This window comes from Oratosquilla oratoria, chromosome 9, assembly GCF_046742065.1.
Source record: "Oratosquilla oratoria isolate Oo_2021 chromosome 9, ASM4674206v1, whole genome shotgun sequence".
Lineage (NCBI taxonomy): Eukaryota > Metazoa > Arthropoda > Malacostraca > Stomatopoda > Squillidae > Oratosquilla > Oratosquilla oratoria.
The window spans coordinates 77,788,515-77,809,936 of NC_134785.1; the positions used below are offsets into that span (position 1 = coordinate 77,788,515).

The following is a 21,422-nucleotide window of genomic DNA, read 5'->3' on the forward strand; positions in this document are numbered from 1 at the left end:
AATAGTAATAATAATAATAATTCCTCAACAGATAATAATGATAATGATATTAGTAATAATAGGATGAAGATGAAAAATAAGATGAATACAGAGCAAAAGATGACGAAGACACAAAATAAAAAGTAAATATAAATAAACCAATAATAAACAAACAAACGAATGAATAACTAAACAGACATAAGTAAAGAACGACTTACGTAGCCCCTGTTTCCACGAGTTGCGACAAGGTCTCGGCCCTGGGCGGGAACTTCGGGAGAGTGAGAGCTGCCGTCAAATTGCAGCGGTAGGCAAGGCCGAGCACGAGAGCGAACACCAGCCAGAATCCGAGGAGGACCCGGTAAGCACCTCCGGAGAGAGTTCTCCTGACGAAAGACTGCGCGAAGATCGTGGAGATCACCGTGTCCACGGCGAACAGGAGACCTCGGTCTCCGTAGCCTGTGGAGGTTCTCCTCGGTGGGTCCTCTCCGTTATCGTTGTGTCTGGAGAACTGAAAATACACGACAGGAGGCTCTTTGGTCCGTGGTGAGGTCGGAGGAGATAAAGAGGAAGAAATAAGGCACCTGTTGTAGGTAATATCCTACATATACAAGGTGACTCCCCTTAAAAATAAATAAATAAATAAGTATTATCGAATCCATTAGTCTATACCATTATCTGTATCTAGAAAATTGTGGTCATCAGTTTGAATATTTCCGAACACGCAAAGGGAATTAGACTAAACTAGGGAAAAGAGTCTAAACTTTTCTTTAACTTCAAACTAATGATCAGCATTTTCCAAAGAACTGATAACATGACCAGTGGATTAGCTAACGTTGTAAAACGTTTCAGAGTACTTTTTGAGTGTGAGGGGTCTGTATATACAAAGGCGGGTGAGAAATATTTCTTCGGAGACTACCTCTTCTACACTTTGGGCCAATATCACTCCGAAGAACCAGATATGAACTTATATCCAGGATTGGGAGCGGATGAAACCTACAGCGCGATCATTTCCTTTAGATGCTCTGGATGACGAGATAGTAGCCGAACCTCTCCATATTAAGTCCCGGGGTCGAGGCTTCGCGACGGCCGTATTTGATTACTTGAAAGACTTCACTGCAACTAGTGATTTGTTCCATAATAGTAACAACGGCGAAGCAAATAAAACCCTCATTCAAATGCTACTATGCCTAGCTTGTGGCATTAGTTGTATAAAACGGGAGGTTATCGGACTGTAGATTTCAGTCACCCCAAGTCCAGGATATGAGTTTGTATATGGTTACGGAGTAATATTGGCACTTTTAGATGCTCTGCGTGGCAAGATGGTAGCAGACGGAACTCTGACCAGGTAGAGCGGGAAAGGCACGAGGAGGACTGTGGCGAGGGCTGCGGCCCAGACGGTCGGGGCCAAGGGATGGTAGAGGCTCTGCCAGCGGGGCCTGAGGGCGGGGCGGGCCATGCAGAAGGCGCCGTTGGAGTACTCGTAGGCCACCGAGAAATCGAAGACGGCAGCCCGCCGAGGGAGCATCACGTGGAAGATGGGCGAGAAGTAGGAGATCCTTTGCTCGACCAGCGTGGTCACCTGAAGGAGGAGGGAAAGGAGGAAGGTGGGATCAGTCGATAGGGAAATGGAAGGGATTTATTCATTTATCTATTTATTTAATCTATTTCACTACTACTACTACTACTACTACTACTACTACTACTACTACTATTATTATTATTATTATTATTATTATTATTATTATTATTATTATTATTATTATTATTATTATCATCATCATCATCATCATCATCATCATCATCATCATCATCATCATCATCATCATCATCATCATCATCATCATCATCATTATTATTATTATTATTATTATTATTATTATTAATGATTATTATTGCGGTCTGAAACAATTCATACATGAAATCAGGATATGGTGTCCACGGTATACCACTGGTCGTCTGGAGTGGGGAAAGGAAAGGCTGTTCGTCGAAGAGTGGAATTAGGAAGTTGGTCGAGGAGAGGAGGACAAGGAAAAGAGGTCATCTGACAAGGAGGGAAGAAAGGGTTTTTATCGAGAAGGAGGGGTGGTTAGTCACAGGAGATGGTATTCGATAGGAAGATGACGGTAGGGAGAATATATGACTCATCAGGAGGAGAGCTAGAGACTTGTCTGGCGAGTAGGAGAGTCGAAGAAAACAGAGAGAGGATTGGAAGGAAGGAGGGGACTTTGGATGTAAAGGGGATGGGAGGATTTTCGACAAAGGGGGAGACTTTGGACAATGGTACAGGAATTTGGGAATCTGGCAACAGGAGAGCATATCGAAACTAAGAATTTGCCCACTTAATGCAGACCATCTCTACGACAAAATTAGATAGACAAATAAATAAATAGATAAATAAAAAATAGATAAAAATGCCTAGCCATGGTTTGACCCCCAAAGGATATAAAGAAAAGTAACTCACATCGTTCCAGTTAGCCGTGGGAAGGTTGACATAAAAGAACTTGAGACTTGACGCAATGGTGTCCATAAGAAGAAAATCCATGCCAGTGTACCTCTTCCCTTGGCCATTTGGGGCCACATTGTCCCAGTAGGGCGCGAAGGGACGAGCTGTGATATTGATGGTCGCCCCGAAGAAGCTGGAAACCAAACCCAAAGAGAGTTTTAAGCTGGTGAAGGAACTCTGACAGCGGGAGACTCCGCTAAGTCGAATAACAATGCTAGGCACAACGAATAATGACGCTCCATTACCACTATTCTATTACCACTTTTAGGATTGATATGTATTACCTGTGGAATTTGTGGGGGAAGAAAGGCAAGTCCGAATGTTTATAAAGTCCTTTGTCTGGAGTCCAGGACGCCAAATGGACCACTCGGCTTCCTTGTTTCGTGAATGGCAGATGAGCGTAAACTCCAAACCTGGGAAAAAAAAAAAAAAAAAAAAAAAAAAAAAATATATATATATATATATATATATATATATATATACATAAGAACGAAAGTTAAAGCATATACAACGGTTTCGCATCATTTCATTACCTTCTATGACATCAAATTGCAAAGTAAATCATCAGAGTCAACTACTCCACCTTCTTTCGGCGGGCATCGTAGATCCACTGGGTAGACGGTTGACGAAGACTGTGCTCATCATGGAGAAGGTCCAGGGTCCCCGTAGTAAGCGTATCACCTCCGAATGCGACATCCGGGAGAGAACGGCCATGCGGATCTTCTGGATCAGGAGTCGTCCCTTCTGGATAACTTCGGCCAGCCACTCCAAGAACTTTGGATCCTCGCTTACCGCCACAACGGCCAGACACCACGAAATATATCGCAGCTGTGGAAATTGAGATGAGGTCACGCTGTGATGTTATTGAAACGCTACATGAAAAAAATATCATCTATCTCTCTGCGAGATGGACGGCAAAAAGAATAATGTCCTCGTTATCCGTCTCTCACACCTGTCAGCTCCCTTATTTAGAGGTGCAGTCCCAAAAGGATAGCATTCGGTCACTGGGCTGGGATAAAGATTTCATTCTATCAACTTTAACTGTATTTCCCCCCTACCAAACGAGATCTTACAACCGGCGACTTATCTATGGAGGGGTCTGAGGATTGTTGCCGGGCATTGTGGGTTTCAGACATGCAAAATGATATTACCGTGTGTATATTTGTAAGCAATGAAGTATATAACAATGCCAATATGATATATGCAAACATGTAAAGAATATTAAATGACAATAATAAGAAAAATATATTTGCATAACTTATCCGGTCAATTTCAAAGCGTACCCTCTGATAAAACCCTGATTTGTGCAATGGAAAAAATGCTTTCGAAGAATCAAAATAGATAACAAGGGTGGGAAGAGGAAAGACAGGAATCTTTATCGGAGTTTATTCTTTTCACGACACTCTGGATCCCTGCCCCATCTCGTGACAAACTTCCGTGTCGTGCCGACTAGTTCACGAGGGCGGAAAAAGGAAAGACGAATCTCGAGAATGTCTCAAATTTTACCAAAATACTCACAGATGATGTTCTGGAAGAAGCTCACGACTTAGCTTGGTTGCCTTTAGTATTCTGGACCCTTGTGGTGACGGTGGTGGTTATTTGCGCCACATAACAAAATCTTTGTTCCCGGCCTTTCCATACTTGATCTGCGTTTGACTCATTTTTTACTACTGATTTGAAAATGTACATTTTCTTTTTTTTGAGCCTTGAAGTCTTGATAGTCTTTGTCACGTGGGCTTAGCGTGAATAGAATCCTGTGGCTGTACTGTGTCACTTTCTTGTGTGAATAAAGTCTCCTGTTTGTAATTTTAAGGGACGCCTTGCATGAATATGTGTAATAATTTGTATTGTGTTTCATAATATTAATGTGTATTTCTTAAAATGTTAAGCATTGTGCAATGCCCACCTGCTGGAGCGCTCCTCATTACGTATTGTCAGATGACGCCAAGCTCAGAAACGTAACATAATTTGGCAGGAAGCTTGCTCTGCCATCTCCAGAAACGTAGCCCCCATTCCCGGGGTATACTCGTACATAAGGCAAAACAGAAAGAGACTGGTCAGAGAGACAGAGAAGAAAGTCAATAGAGAAGAGAAGCAGAAACAGATCCAGAACGAGAAAAGAACCTAGAAGACAAGAAAAGAAGCAGACGCCCAGGGCATATCTGAATCTACGTAGAAATTATTCTACATTCGTCGATTATGACAACTCCACTAATCAAGTCCTTTGTACCACAACGAATGCCCATCTCCACGCGAAGTGTACAACATTCGTGTTTTCCCAAATTGTTTCGGACATCTCCAGACTGCTGCTGGACTATGTGCAACTCGACACTCTCTGTTATTTCTCAGCTACGAAACGTCACCCCATATCTTACGTGTTCCCGACTACCAGAAGCTTCACCTACCAAAAGTTATCGTACTTAAGTTTCACCTCAAACTACCCATTTGTTCCCGAGACCGTTGGTGCGACCTTAGCAACCAGAATCAAGACTCGTCTACACCATAATGAAGACTTCGTTTCGCCCACCTGTTCTTACGTGCTGAATACAAGAGCACACCCAGCTACTCTACTTGGTAAATAATATTGTGTATATTCTATGTAACATGTGTTGATATGCTTTTATTATTCTATACCCATTTATGTTGTATGTGTTACTTTTGTTCGTGTAATAATATTTAGATTTAAAGAAGAGTTTTAATCATCCTATCATTCGTCCGAACTGCGCAAGGCTTTTTTTTTTCGTGTCACAACGAGCCTGGCCCATAGGTGGATTGTGACAGTCTTGAAGATTTTTGAATTTCTTCTAGTCGTGCTACTTTCCCTCATTTTGAAAATTCCTTCCGTTCAATGTCGTGAGAGGATTACTTAGTATTTTGTCAGTCATAAAAAACGCTTTTATCCATGGGGGAATATCGCACTGAAGAAGTAAATTCATAGAAGTTGTAAAAGAGAGGTTGAAGCAGGGTAACAGAACGGAGGGATACAGTTAAAAATATATCAGATTTCTTATTTGAGTCACAAAATCGTATTAAAACTCGTCTTTCTTTTTTCCGCACTCTTCAACTTGCCAAGATGCTTGAACAAAGTAGATAAGTATGAAACATCAATCTTCATTTGATACATTACGTCACTTATCAAATCGCCATTCAGTCAATCAGGAACCCCCAAGCTAGGAAGGGGCGGAGTTAGTGGTGCACTGTCCAATGAGACGCTTCATTTTGACATGACATCAGCAAAAGTTTGCATCAGCAGACTTTTTCTTTTCTTTTCTGTATTTTCATTTGCAGATACCATAAACCATTCCAACCCAGACACCCCTCTTTAAATGAATAAAATCACCGGGCGTTTGACATAATAAAGATGTACATGTCTACCCAGCCTGTTGATTTTATTCAACTAAGGGGAACTCTTCATGCCTACTGGGAATGCAAGTGATGGTTTGCATTACCTTTCTGGCGTTTCTGATTCCCAGAGGAACCTGTGGGTCAGTTTTGTTGTCCAAGGGCATCTCCAACTCTATCACGATCTCGCCCCTCGGGTGTGGTAGTCCCAGTTTCAACTTTGTAAAAAAAAAAAAAAAAAAAAAAAAAAAGATAATATAAATATACATAGTTATTATAATTATTATTATCATTATCATCATCATCACTATTATCATCATTACTATATTTTTCTAGCACGTTCTATTTGATCCAGATTAAATCAAAGATAAAATATTTCCCTCATAGCTTATAAACTAGAAAGACTAAGTAGTTTAAAAAGCTTACTCGACAATAATTAATTTTAATCAGGACCGAGAAAATATTTTCATTATAGTCCACCAAATTTCATTGTTTATCGAAAAATAAATAGGCCACTCTGTACGTTTTTATGTTTTAGAACATGTAGATTCAAATGCCAACTTCTGCCAACTTTAGCGATACATTAGCAGTATATTTTGACAACATTAATTTAGCTTCAGGGCAATTTTCTTTATGTTTATCCATTTTCCTGTAAAATATTACCTTAAACCGCTCAACCTATTGACGTAGAATATAACAAACTACTCTCCTAGCATTTTCTAGATCTTCCTCACCTCTCTGATTGCTTCTCTAGGAAGAGTGTTTTCAGTGACGATCATCAACGAACACGAATCTTCGTCATCGCGTTCAAGAGAATCTTCGAAGATTTGTCGAAGGACATCAATGCCGTCATGGATCCAGCCGACATCATTCCGACCTTCAACAGAAGAAAGTAAGGAGCCTACTATGCCAGGAGGCGGCCGAAGCCGTCAATTTTGCCCTGTGGCCTTTGGGGACTGTTGAGGGGGGGGGGGAGGTAACTATAGTCACTGATGGGAATCAGAAAGAAGTGAGGAATTCGAACCCACAATTAAGCGAATGGGAGACCAGCTCGCTTCCTGTTATATATATATATATATATATATATATATATATATATATATATATATATATATATATATATATATATATATATATCACACATTTGTAAAACATTATAATTAAAGGGAACTTTACAGAAAATAATGACAGAAATTCTAATATCTGTTTCAAGTGGCGCTGGACGGTTTTATTAATTTGAAAATTGAACCACCATTTTCGTGCAAAATTGATATTAATTTCAATTTTTTTTTATTAAAATTGATCTAGTTACACACCAGATTCTAGTAGAATCCGAGTTGAAGATCGTCATGGTTGTCGTAGAATTTTACGAATATGAAGAATAAAAATAATTATATTAATAATAAATGATAAATTAATTAATAAATGAACAACAGATGGATAGATAAATAGATAAACAAATAGATATGTACAAAAATAAATTAATAAAAATGTATCCATATCCTAATTCTAAGCGCAAACTAAGACGCAGGCGACGGAACAGTTTGAACTTCTCTCTCACTTGGAAGGCTGAGGTAGTGCATCTAGAAACATTTCAAGTGAGAGAGGTCAAAATGTACTTCAGTTCAGCAACAGGAAGTCTGACCTTGCTCTGTGCTGCGTCACCTGTGTTACCTGCGTTTCAGTTTGCGCATAAGCTAATTGTAGTACAAAAGAAAAGAATAACGCTCGTCGGTCCTGTCTCTCAAGCGCGGTTCACACGAGCAAAGCGGGGGAGGGGTGAACTGTCAAGAAATCGGGAATTTGGTGCCGAAACATTGCTCGTTTGAGTCGCGCTTTATTGTTGTTGTTCTTCAAAACCTGTTTAAGTTTTTGAGTACTCTTTAGATAAACTGACAACACGCTATTGTTTCATTTTGAGAAATAGACTTACTTCTCCCTAGGATCTGAGCTCCACCGAACATGGCGAGGTTCAAAACCAGGATGAACTTCATCACATCAGTTGCCCTCTCCATATGGGATGTGGCAAGGAGTGTTGTGGAAGCGTAGAAAATAGATCTGATAGACAAAATAATAATCGTTATGGTAATGATTGCATATTATCATTGTGTTGTTGTTATGTCTGCAACTGTATTTTGTAATATCAATTAGCACCATGACCATTATCTATATACTGTAATTACCACGATCACCATTAGTATCACCATTAATATCATCATTGACATTATCCTATAAAGACATCATTTACCCCTTTTATTCATCTGTTCAAACAACTGAAGACCCACAATTGTTTCAATTTTTTACCTCTACAGCAGATGCTCCTTTTGACCAGACGAAAGCAACGCCAATGTACGGAAGAGTCGACAAGCGTATGCTTCTCCAATTTGAACCCAACGAAGAAGTGCGTTTGTAACTGACGTTAGCCCTCTTAAAAGGACCCATAAAATAAAGGTTAGAAATTGTCATGAACTTTATATTCCTCTTCAGATATTTGAATTACAGGCTCGAAGATTAATCGCAGAGTCCGTTTGACGATGGAGTCATGCATTTGAAAGCATCACTACTGATCGATCCTCACGAAAGGCGAGAATTCGGATTATCGTTCATCCAATTACCACCCTTCAAACAGATGTCATCGTTTGATATTTATTCTGGTTTGTACCAAACGATTTTATTCAGCGCAGTGACAGTCATTTTTATGTTTTATCCTATCCAATGCTAAACGATTTCATTCAGCTTGGAGGAGAGGGCGACTGATAATTGCCGAATTTCTCCTAGGTGTTGCATTTTATATATTTCACTATGGCTAACATCAAGCGAAGAAAAGAAAAAGGAGTAATTTTTTCAAAAGGGCAAAACTGGGACCCCTATTGTTCACATATATACAGCTACAATAAGCTTTTTCTCTTTCATCCAATTAATCACTAGAAGCGAATCTTCAGTAATAGATAACCTAATCTAACCCTAGGCTAGGTTGGTTAGGTTGAACCAAACCAAACCTAAGATTAGGTTAGGTCTGTATTTTTTATCTTATTTTCTTACATTGGACCATTGTTCTTCTAAAGGGCAAAACTGGGACCGTTATTCAAGAAAGGCAATTGGGGCCCCTGTCCTAAAAAAAATATATATATATATATATATATATATATATATATATATATATATATATATATATATATATATATATGTCTGTATTTTTTATCTTATTTTCTTACATTGGACCATTGTTCTTCTAAAGGGCAAAACTGGGACCGTTATTCAACAAAGGCCATTTGGGCCCCCGTTCTAAAAAAAAAAAAAAAAGAAATAAAAAAAAAAAAAAAAAAAAAAATGTATATACATATATATACATATATAATATATATATAATTTATATATACATACATATATATACATATATATATATATATGTATATATATATATATATATATATATATATATCAATTTGCCTACCTATCTATTTTTTTATATCTATTGCCCGAGGTGATTTCTTTATCAAAGATTTCCTTCTACGTATATTACTACCAGAAGGTCTTGTATAAACAAGTAATGAACTAAGTTTTATTTTACAAAATATGATAGTATAAAGTATAATATTTACCAATAAACTTTTATTATACATATTTTGTTTCGTTACTTAGCAAGGCATTGTTATAACTGTTAATGCTATTTTCATTATTTTCGTTGACCACCAAAGTGTGGCAGACTTGACTGACTATGATGGTGAATTGCAGATTATTTCATTCAGTCGAGGGAGGACCCTGGCCTGGAGACAGTCTTAGACGATCCAGACCTCAGTCAGACCGGGGCTACACAAATATTTACCAATTTTCCATTTTTTAATCAACTACATAAATTCTGTCAACTTTGACTGAATAAAATTGGCTTTGACGAGGAACGCCGTGTGTATACACATATGTAAACATGCATGTATGTACTGTATGTATACATATATATAGGTGTAAGTATGCACAGTATATGTATACATGTGTATAATGTATATACAAATGCATGTATGTACTTGCATTTATATACTTTAGTATGTATGCTTATATGTATATATCTATGTGCATAAGTATACACTTATGTATATAATGTATGTCTACATGTATGTACATACTGTATCTGTGTGTATGCATGTATGTTTATATGCATATACTTATGTATGTATGCATAGGGCCTATGTGTATGTATTTTACGTAGGCACATGAATTCATGCATGCATATGTATTTGCACGTTTGCATACATGTATGTATATATGTATATAACTCAATTTGTGACTTACTGTGGCCTTGTTTCCACTTAGATATTTCTTCGTCTTGTTCTGGTTAATGACGGTGTTGTGTGAGACGACTTCGGGTGTGGCATGGAGGTATGGGAATGGGAGAAGGATAAAGGTATGTGTTGAGGGGAGTGGTTCTCTCATAGAATCCCCTCACTGGTTTAACACACGCTTCGTCGTATATGCACTTCACACGATAGGGTATATAAGAGGTCTGTGATTGGGGTAAATTCATGTCATTCCCCAGTCACGAATCACTAACACTTCTGGTCAGTTACATCTCTTGTCTTGGACTTGACTTGTACAACCTTATAGGGAATAGGGGCCCCTCTCAGCGCCGAACGCCTAGTGACCTTTGACCTCTCGTTGCCAAGGGTCTATGGGAGGTACAACTTCACCCTGAAGTGAAAATGTTGCACGATACATATCATATATAATCCCCATACATGGGAACTATAGATGGTAATGCACCAGAACCAATACTCAAGATGGAGAAGTCACCAAGTGGTAAATGAAAGGATTAATAACACAGGGGAACACTTTTTCAGTAACTTTGAGTTGCATTGGATATTTTAACGGATTTTGAAAGAGTTTTAGGCGCTGATTTCAAATCTGAAATTAGTTTTTCTCTACAAGCTCTAGTTTGTATGCAATTTGAGGTTAATGAAATTGTACATATGTGAACTTGCGTAAACCATGTATAAGCATTTTAACGTCCATATATATAGATAGCTTCTAATATTTTGATCATTCTTCTTTTGTTCCAGTTCAAACATGGCTTCCAGAATGAGACATCATTGCAGAAACAAGCCTGATGCCTTCTGCTACATATGTGGATGCTACACACTCAATCGTCAGAGACGTAACATATCCTCGTTCGTCAAGCGTGCCTACAAGGCATATTTTGAAGTTCATCTTGGTGATCAAGACAAGCAATGGGCTCCTCATGTTGTGTGCCACAATTGTGAGGAAATGCTTCGAGACTGGACCAAAGGAAAACGCAAAGGTCTGCCTTTTGGAGTTCCAATGATTTGGCGCGAACCCACCAACCATGTAACTGACTGTTATTTCTGCATGGTAAACACAACGGGTGTTGGGAAGAAAAACCGACATAAGATTACGTATCCGAACATTCCCTCAGCTATTCGGCCTGTTCCGCACTCTGAAGAAGTACCTGTTCCAGTTTTCAAAGGCTTGCCTTCATTGGACGATAAAGACATTGGACATGATACAAGCCAGCAAGACAGTTGTGACAGTGAATTGTCAGAAAAGTGTTCACAATCGGAGGACTGTTCTTCAGACACTGAACCTTTCCCCCTCCCTAAGCCTCTTCCCCAGGCTGAACTGAATGATTTAGTGCGGGATTTAGGTCTTTCAAAGAAAGCAGCAGAGCTTTTGGCATCAAGATTACAAGGCAGAAATCTTGTTGATCACTCTGTTAAAGTATCATATTTCAGAAAGCGTGACCAGCTTTTTGTGACCTTTTTTTTCAAAAGACAGACAGTTTGTTTACTGCCATGAGATCCCAGGGCTTCTCAAAGAACTGGGTGTACCTTACTATAGTCCTGCTGAATGGAGACTCTTTTTAGACAGTTCAAAACGCAGTCTAAAGTGTGTTCTTTTACATAATGGCAATGTTTATGGAGCAGTACCTGTCGGTCACTCAGTGCATTTGCGGGAAGACTATGATGATATGAGAATGGTCATGGACTTATTAAAGTATCATGAGCACAATTGGATAATTTGTGTAGACTTAAAGATGGTCAACTTTCTTCTTGGACAACAGAAAGGTTTCACCAAGTTTCCATGTTTCCTCTGTATGTGGGACAGCCGAGCACGAGACAGACATTGGGTCCAGAAGGACTGGCCTATTCGTGACACCCTTGAAGCAGGCATGCCAAATATCATACAAGACCCAATTGTAAACAGAGATAAGATCATCTTTCCTCCTCTTCACATCAAATTAGGTTTGATGAAACAATTTGTCAAGGCACTGGAAACCGAAGGTGAATGTTTCCAACACATCATCACAGCTTTACCAGGGTTATCATTTGAGAAGATCAAAGCAGGCGTGTTTGATGGCCCACAGATTCGGACCCTAATTCGTGATGATCAGTTTGTTGCTAAGATGACCGCTTTAGAAAGGGCAGCATGGTTATCCTTTGTGGCAGTCGTTCAGAACTTCCTTGGAAACAATAAGGCGGAGAACTACAGTGAACTTGTGAACAGAATGCTCCTCGCTTTTCGTGATCTCGGGTGCAACATGAGCATCAAGCTTCATTTTTTGAACAGCCACCTTGATCAGTTCCCTGACAACCTGGGGGCTGTGAGTGACGAACAAGGAGAACGGATTCACCAAGACCTAAAGATCATGGAAGAACGCTACCAAGGGCGCTGGGACAAAAGTATGATGGCTGACTACTGCTGGAGCATTAAACGAAATTGCCCAGATGAAATGTACAAACGCAAAAGTTACAAACGCAAATTCCTGCCTGAAAAAAATACACAAAGAAATTGATAAGCTTCCATCAGCTGTGGTGATGTTCTGAAGGATGCTAATCTAACTTTGGGATAGATGTTCTGTTAATGTTCTGTTTCTTTTGCCTTAATAAATGTACAGAAATGGCTTTCATACTGTTTTAAGATTCAAGTGAACAAAAGAATTGTGGCTGATATTGCAATTTCCTATAATAACGAAAATTTAAAAAATAAATAAAAATGTTAAATTGCATAAAATCTGTAGCTTGCAGACAAAACCCGACTTCAGATTTGAAATCAGCACACTCAAGTTGACTGTAGAAAAGTCTTTTTTTAAATGCAACAAAATGAGTGTTCCCCAGTGTAATGAAAATGATATGTTGGTAACTCGACATTCCTGAGAGGGGTTAGACAACCGGCTTGGTGTATATAGGGGTGTCGAGTCCTTTACATAATGCTTTATATAATGTTTTCGTATATATATAAACAAAAATGATAGGCCACTCTATCTAAATGGAAAAAGTAAGACTGTATAATTTGTTATGCATGCTTTCATATACTAAATTTCTAGAATACAAATTTCATACAACTTGATATGCTAATTGATGTATATCAATCTTAATCCTAATTCTACAGCTATCAATTCACTAAATTAACTGAGGCCGTAACCACAGATGTCTATATTGATTAGTAATAATAGCTTATTTACTCTAAAAAATGCCTCTGTCGAGATTTATTCCCGACAAGGTCAATAAATTAAAAAAAACACAAAAGAAAAAATCGTCTTGCATTCAGTATTCCCATTATTGTATCACATATACTTAATTATATTGAAGATATCACTGTCAAGTAGTAAAAATGAATTCCATTTCACGTCAGATCTTGGTTGTGATATTACACGGGAATAAGAAACAAAAACCTAATCAAATAAGAGGCTGAGGTGTGAAAACGACAACAGACAGAATTCAAAATGTGACGGGGAGAGCAAAACTCAATAACTGTCGTATAACAGAGCAAGATTCGATAATTGTCTTATAATACAGTCATAGGACATGAGGATTAAGTGGTAAGGAATTAGGAAATACGTATATCGTAGTTATCAGACGAGTTCAAAGGGGGGAATTCTAAATGCACGCACACACACGCACTTAATGGCGCAGTGGTAGCGATCGCTGCCGCCACTATGGCGGTCCGAGTTCGAATCCCGCCCAAAGCTGAAATAATTTCAGTATCTCTGCGCTGCGAGTCGATGTTCCAACTCTCTTGGGCGGGGAGTTAGGGTGTGCGTGCGTGTAAAGGACACAGCATTACCTATAGATCGGTAATATATGAACTCTGAGCTCTCTTCCGGGAGGGAAATAGTTGTCGATCACGAGTCCAACATGTGATCCAAGACCATGGTGAATCACACATACACACCACTTCACTATATGATCGTATGATCAGTGTAACAAGGCAAGGTGCCATTGGATTGGAAAATGGCGAATGTGGTACCAATCTATTGTACAAGGTAGGTAGAGAGGAGTCTTAGATTTTAGACTAGTATTCATAACTATTAGATTCAGAAGGGAAAGGTGTATAAGTAACCTGTTTTTGTTTTATTTTAAAGCGGTTGACATGCTACATGAAAGATAGGGTTGGGTAGATTGTGTATATGTGCACCTGGAGAAGGTTTTCGAAAAATCTTAAAAAAAAAAAAAAAAAAAAAAAAAAAATATATATATATTATATGCAATAAAAACACTAGGAGCGTGTGTTCACAAATGCGTAAATAACCAATAGGAAAAGTAAACTAACGAAGCAGAGCGCTTTCGTGTAATTACATCTTTGTATCTGCACTGAAGATGTAATTACACGAAAGCGCTCTGCTTCGTTAGTTTACTTTTCCTAGTGGTTATTTACGCATATATATATATATATATATATATATATATATATATATATATATATAAATGGAAATGTGAAAATGGAAGAAATAAAAGAGCATAATGTATATATACATATATATATATATATATAAAATGTGTATACATATATATATATATATATATATGTATATATATATATATATATATACTACTTACGGAATAAGTGGTACCCTATTAAGTTGGACTAGTAATTGGTTGAATGGTCGAAAACAAAGAGTTGTTTTAAATGGAAAAAACTTCTAGATGGGAAAATGTTACAAGTGGAGTTCCTCAGGGTTCCGTTCTTGGGCCACTTCTATTCATAGTATATATAAATGATATAGACCATGGACTAAAATCTACTGTTTCCAAATTTGCTGATGATACAAAACTGTGCGGAATGGCAAATGATCACTCAAACCAATTAGATATTCAAGAAGATTTAGATCAATTACAGCAATGGTCTGAAAAGTGGCTAATGAAATTTAACACGAGTAAATGCAAGGTAATGCACATAGGTAAAAACAACAATAAGTACGATTACAAGTTATTTAGAAATTCGTTAACAAAAGTGGATAGTGAAAAAGATCTCGGCGTAATTATCAGTAACGAACTCAAATCATCCAAGCAGTGTATTTCAGCCTCTGAGAAAGCAAATAAGATTCTAGGACTCATTGCGCGATCTTTTGATTTCAAAAGTCCATCACTCATTAACAAGCTATATAAATCGTTAGTTCGTCCACATTTGGAATATACAGTTTCTGTATGGTCACCGAATCTCATTAAAGACATTGACAGATTGGAAAAAGTACAACGGCGAGCCACAAAACTGATTCCAAATATCAAAAATAAATCATACGAAAATCGACTAAAACATATGAATCTGTTTTCCCTAAAAAAGCGTAGACTCAGAGGTGACTTGCTACAGGTCTTTAGATTCTAAAGGGAATTGGCAACATCAAAAGTGACAATATTTTCACATTGAATGAGAATCAGACAAGAAACAATGGTCTCAAACTATCCGGAAATAGATTAAATTTGGAAGTAGGTAGAAACAACTTTGCCAACCGTGTAGTTAATGAATGGAATAAACTTCCTGCACAGGTAGTGCAATGTAGTTCAGTTCGAAGCTTTATGACTCATTTAGATAAACACCTAAGCAAGATGCTGTAATGATTATAATTTATTTTATATTATTTGGTTTTGATTTGTTATCACTTTACGTTTGATTTTAATTTATTATTAGTTATGTGTTAATTTATTATTATTTACTGTTTACCTGTTTGTTTGTTATTCAACTATACCTATGCATTTATTTATGTATTTTGTTTGTTGCATACATTATTATAGTTTTTATTATTATTATTATTCTATTATTATTATGGTTTTTTTCGCATCCGACCTAGACATGGACCAAAAGGTCTCCTGTCGGCATGCTCCGCCTTTGTAATCCTTTGTAATCCTTTGAGAGAGAGAGAAAGAGACGCCATCGACCTTTGCCCATGACGCCACGTCGTCGATTTGAGAACGTTGATATCTCGCCTACCCTCCGCTGTTATGAATCCTATCAGGTCTCAAAAGGGATTAGTTTTACAACTATGATGAGTCTTTTCTTCAGACCAAGAAAGAAAGGAAAAAATATATACATATATACATAAGCGTTATCATCTTGTTTTTTTTCTTCTATTTTTAATATTTGTGTGTATGTGCGTGTCTACGTGTGTGTGTGTCTGTGTTTGTGTGCGCGTGTGTGTATTTACGTAACAACTCTCGTTGGGTCCCATCACCAATTCTCCTATTTATCTCACCTTACCTCAAATACCTATACAGTTCCAAGTTGATCTGTGTCCTTGTTTTCCAATTATCTTATTGTAAAAAATCACCTATAGGCCAGGCTAGTCGCGACACAAAAAAAAAAAAAAAAAAAAAAAAAAAAAAAAAAAAAAATATTAATATATATATATATATATATATATATATATATATATATATATATATATATATATATATATATATATATATAAAGCCGTGCGCTAGCTCTAGGACGAGTGAGAGTTGAAGCAGGATGGTTAAAACTTTTCATTAAAATTAATTATTACTTATAACGATAAAATAGCCACAAACAACATAAATGGACATAGAACAAGAAAGAATAGAAATATATATTACATGAATTATAAATGGATATATAAACAATTACCAGGTAGAGTATACTATTTCCATTATCTTGTGACCCACAATGTGTCTGCCGTGTTGTCACGTACTGAATCAAAACATTCAGCATATACCGGAAGATGTCCACTACCCCGACTATGTTAACATGGAATATTCTAAATGCATATTGATTTTTTCATTAAATGGTAGGCGATATGAGTAATTGTTATACATGTAAAGAAAAGAAGAGACTTATTAAACGATGTGGCATCTCAGGTCAGGCGACGTTGCCCCAGCTCCCGACCTAGGAATTTCCGTGGAGTTGTGTGTATTCACTTTGGTCTTTGGATCACGGGTTGGACTCGTGATCGACAGCTATTTCCCTCCCGGAAGAGAGCTCAGAGCTCATATGACCGATCTATGTGTGTGTGTGTGTGTGTGTGTGTGTGTGTGTGTGTGTGTGTGTGTGTAGTAATTACATAGAGAAGCTGAGTGCGGGTCTTCGGGCCGCTTGCAGTCTCTTTAATTATACCGGTCTTACATGCAAATACAAAGAAAACGGTGTCTCCCCCGTTTTCTTTGGAGGTGGTTTAGACGTGGTAACGCTGCTGGTTTTGCCGGCCACATCCTATGGGTCACCAGATAATGAAGTATAGGTGTACCCTTGTCGCCGGTCAAATGAAGTGGCCTTGCTGTGGATGTGTTGTATCTTGTGGCACTGCTTCTGATCCAGGGCAGTGGGTGATATGCAGTGATGACCCGTCATCCAGGAGGAGCCAAGATAAGAGGGAGGGAGGGTGTGAATGGGAGTGGAGTATGTGGGGATGGAATGAGTGGGAGTAGATTTTATGCCTTTGTTTTTGGCTACCTCCCTTGTAAAAGTGAAATAGCCAATGGTATATCCATGTATGAATGTTATTTATGTATCTTATTTATTAATTTGTGTAATTATTTTAATCTATGTATTTAAGTATTTATATATCTGTGTGTGTGTGTGTGTGTGTGTGTGTATGTGTGTGTGTGTGATTTACCATGGTTTTGGATCAAGTGTTGGACTCGACGTGATCGACAGCTATTTCCCTCCCGGAAGAAAGCTCAGAGCTCATATATGACCGATCTATGGGTAATGCTGTAATATTAAACGCACACACTCTCCCAATTCCCCACCCACGAGAGTTGGAGTAACAACTCGCAGTACAGATACTGAAGTTATTTCAGCCCTGGATGGGATTCGAACCCGGACCGCCGTAGTGGCAGCCGGGAACCCAAACCATTGCGCCACGAGGTATGTGTGTCAGCGAAAAAAAATACACGGGAGCGACGAGCGATTTCGCTCGGGAAAGTTTCAATGTCGCTCTCGTAAATCCAATAGCGGGAGCGATTCCCCACAAAGAAAATCGCTCCCGCGGCAAGATTCAACGTTTTTCATGCATTATCCATCATTTGGCAATCCCTGAATCCCATCACCATTGATGAAAGGATCAGAGCAAACACAACTTATCCGTGATCAATCATTGCAATATCAATCGATATCATAAACGCAACGCATCAATCAACTTTATTTTTTTATGTACGTACGTATGTGTACGCGGTATAGCTGCTAGAGTTCAATGGCTTACCAAGCCTAGCTTCGTATCAGCTGCATGCGCGCGTATACTAGTACATGTTGACTAGACTCTACACGACTATCGTGCTACATAATGTCGCTAGTTGCGAATTGCATGGTACCTGTATGCAGGGAAGTTCATTGGTTGCATGTAGCTAGCTGCCCAATCAACGCGCTGACTACATATACAATGCACAATACCCAATACCACATCACCGCATGCATACATACACTGTACATGTGCCAACTCGCTCGAGGCCTAGGAGGGAAACTGGGAAATCCCATTTATAACCTCGTTCGCGTATTTATGAGAAAACAAAATAGAATCAAATGTTTGGTTAGTAATTGAAAGTTGTCACGTGGGTCACGTGACGAAGCTTGGAGGACTGTCGGCGCGGACGTTTCGTCCCCCGCTGACCAAGTGATTCGGCCCGAGATAGAAGCTTGGAGCTTGGAGCTGGTCGGCGCGGACGTTTCGTCCCCCCTGACACTGGCCGTCGATTTCTTCTTCAGACGAGTCCCCTGTGTCTCCTTGGACAGGCGCACGTCTCCTCCTTGGTCTCCTGCTCCCGACGATCTCCTTCAGGCGGTGCCCTCCCTCTGTAGAACTGGGAGAGGGGGGGGGGGGTCCGCCCTTAACGGCGAGCGGTCGTGAAGTGTCTTCGTCCATCTCCATGCCCTTCCCTCTTGCACATCCGGGAGGGTGAGGGAGAGTGGGTGGCGGCGATCTGCGCATGCGCACAGCAGTAGTGACCCCGTCTAGTTGGGCTTAGTTGGCAGGCCTGGAAGGGTAAGCATGACCTCACGCCACATTCCGGCCTGGGTCAGGTGCTGAGCGTGCCGACCAGCTCCAAGCTTCTATCTCGGGCCGAATCACGTGGTCAGCGGGGGACGAAACGTCCGCGCCGACAGCCCTCCAAGCTTCGTCACGTGACCCACGTGACATTCTTCCAATGACGGAAACAACTCGCGACGCGGGTCGCGAGTTGAAAGTGTGCCTAAATTATTTAGCCTTGCTACCTCGATCTTGCGGTATGAGCGAAAAACCTCAGGATCTTTCTTTTTCCTTGAGGGAAAACTCCTTTTCAACATCGAGTTGCTGTGGCTACTGTGGCCAATACGGCATGACATACAAATGTCGAATGTGCCTGTACGTGTGTGTGTAAGGCGGCAGGCAGACGAATTCCTTCCGCCCACGGACGATTTCTTTCAAGGAACAACGGGCCTCCTTACCCAAGAGAAGCCCCTATGAGGCCCATCGAATAGAACGACTCTCTTTCATCGCGGGACCACAGCTGTGCGGACCGCCACAGATCAGAAGGTCACCTAGTGACCTCTTTCTCCATACATCTTTCAAGATCACCAAACAACATGAGAACTCGCTCAGCCAGGGTCAGAGTTCGCTTCTACGGCTCTCACGACCCCAAGATCTTCTATTGGCTGCCCTTCTTATGGGTACGCCCATTTTGATAACACTTAATTATGTAATTGGCTGCCTTCTTGTGGGCACGCCCATTTTTGTAATTAGCTAGGAAAACCTGGCATCTCCGAAGTCGTCTTCGGACCTGCCAGCCATGTTTTGGATTAGAACTAGGCAGACCTCAATAAAGAAGAAAACCACCAACGTGTTTGGAAGTATCAAACCAACCTTCCAACATGTGTATGTAATTGTACTGTATATATAAAAAAAAATGTCTCCTTCCTCCGGATCTGGGAACAAAAAGATACAGCAGTATTCGTTCAACAAAAATTTCCAAATCTGGAAAATAAGACTGCCTACAGCTCACGCTAGCTGAAACTAAACTCCTACAGCTCACTAGGCTGGAACTAAACACTCCTACACCTCTGACTGCCTACAGCTCACGCTAGCTGAAACTAAACACTCTCTACAGCTTCACTAGGCTGGAAAACTAATCGCTCTCTCTACAGCTCTGACTAGAAACTGTCTCTCTCTCTAACTGAAACTGGCATGGGTGGCCTCTTCACCCTACCTTGAAAACTCGATACACACTGCCTACGGGCGACCTGTACACAGCTAGCTACAGCCTACTCTACCGACTGCTCGGGTTGGATCCAACAGCTGTGGGGACCAGCACCTTGTGTTTCTAACTCTCTTTTCTCAACCGAGTCCCTGTTCGACGCGCCAGTGTCAGGGGTGGGGTACAATTTTACATTTATGTACCCGGTATTATTGAGAAATGGGCGAGAGAGAAAAGAAACGCCAAGGTAACACAACAAGTGTTTTTATTGGATAACACCAACACACTAAGCTAAATGAACACATACAATAGAAATATCACCTGTGTGATATATAGCACGGCCTACTCAATATGTACAAAATTATAAATAACAAACCAAGGACACAGGGGACTCGTCTGAAGAAGGAATCGACGCTCGAGGAGAATTCATCCTCGCGCTTGCAGAGCCGAGGAGTGGTTTGTTATTTATAATTTTGTACATATTGAGTAGGCCGTGCTATATATCACACAGGTGATATTTCTATTGTATGTGTTCATTTAGCTTAGTGTGTTGGTGTTATCCAATAAAAACACGTGTTGTGTTACCTTGGCGTTTCTTTTCTCTCTCGCCCATTTCTCAATAATACCGAGTACATAAATGTAAATTGTACCCCCCTGACAAAAGTAAATAAATCTAAGTATAAATATGAACATTTGATAATTATATATACATGGCTCTGGTAATTTAAAAAAAATGGCTCTGGTGAAATTTAAAAAAAATTAAAAATGGCTCTAGAAAAAAAAAGTATTTTTTCCCTGATGTGTGTAGGTACGTGTGCGCACTATATATTAGATAAAAATCGCTAGGTGGCAACCATGACAGCTATGGCAGCTCAAACGTTTTCGCTCTACACACACTATATGTGTGAGCTTTGGTTTGAGTACCACGCTAATGTCTATCAGGTGAACTTCGCCATATATATGTGTATGTGTGTGTGTGTGTGTGTGTGTGTGTGTACCACGGAAGAGAGTTCAGATCTCATATATGACCGATCTATGGGTAATGCTGTGACCTTACACACACGCACACCCCAACCCCCCGTCCACGGGAGTTGGAACAACGACTCGCAGCACAGCGATACAGAAATTATTTCAGCCCGAGGGGGGGGGGATTCGAACCCCGACCGTCGTAGTGGCAGCCGGGAACTCTA

The 21,422-nt window shown here is 39.6% G+C and overlaps 1 protein-coding gene across 1 annotated transcript in view; it reads right to left on the bottom strand.

The window, feature by feature from the left end:
- Positions 1-21,422, bottom strand: part of LOC143028116 (uncharacterized) — a 47,353-nt gene that overhangs the window by 17,545 nt on the left and 8,386 nt on the right. The window contains exons 5-12 of the mRNA XM_076189751.1: positions 7,758-7,882; positions 6,559-6,701; positions 5,932-6,042; positions 3,066-3,310; positions 2,767-2,895; positions 2,304-2,732; positions 1,260-1,583; positions 198-560 (exon numbers count right to left, since the gene is read on the bottom strand). Coding sequence (XP_076045866.1) covers positions 198-560; positions 1,260-1,583; positions 2,304-2,732; positions 2,767-2,895; positions 3,066-3,310; positions 5,932-6,042; positions 6,559-6,701; positions 7,758-7,882 — 1,869 coding nt within the window. The remainder of the gene's footprint in view (positions 1-197; positions 561-1,259; positions 1,584-2,303; positions 2,733-2,766; positions 2,896-3,065; positions 3,311-5,931; positions 6,043-6,558; positions 6,702-7,757; positions 7,883-21,422) is intronic.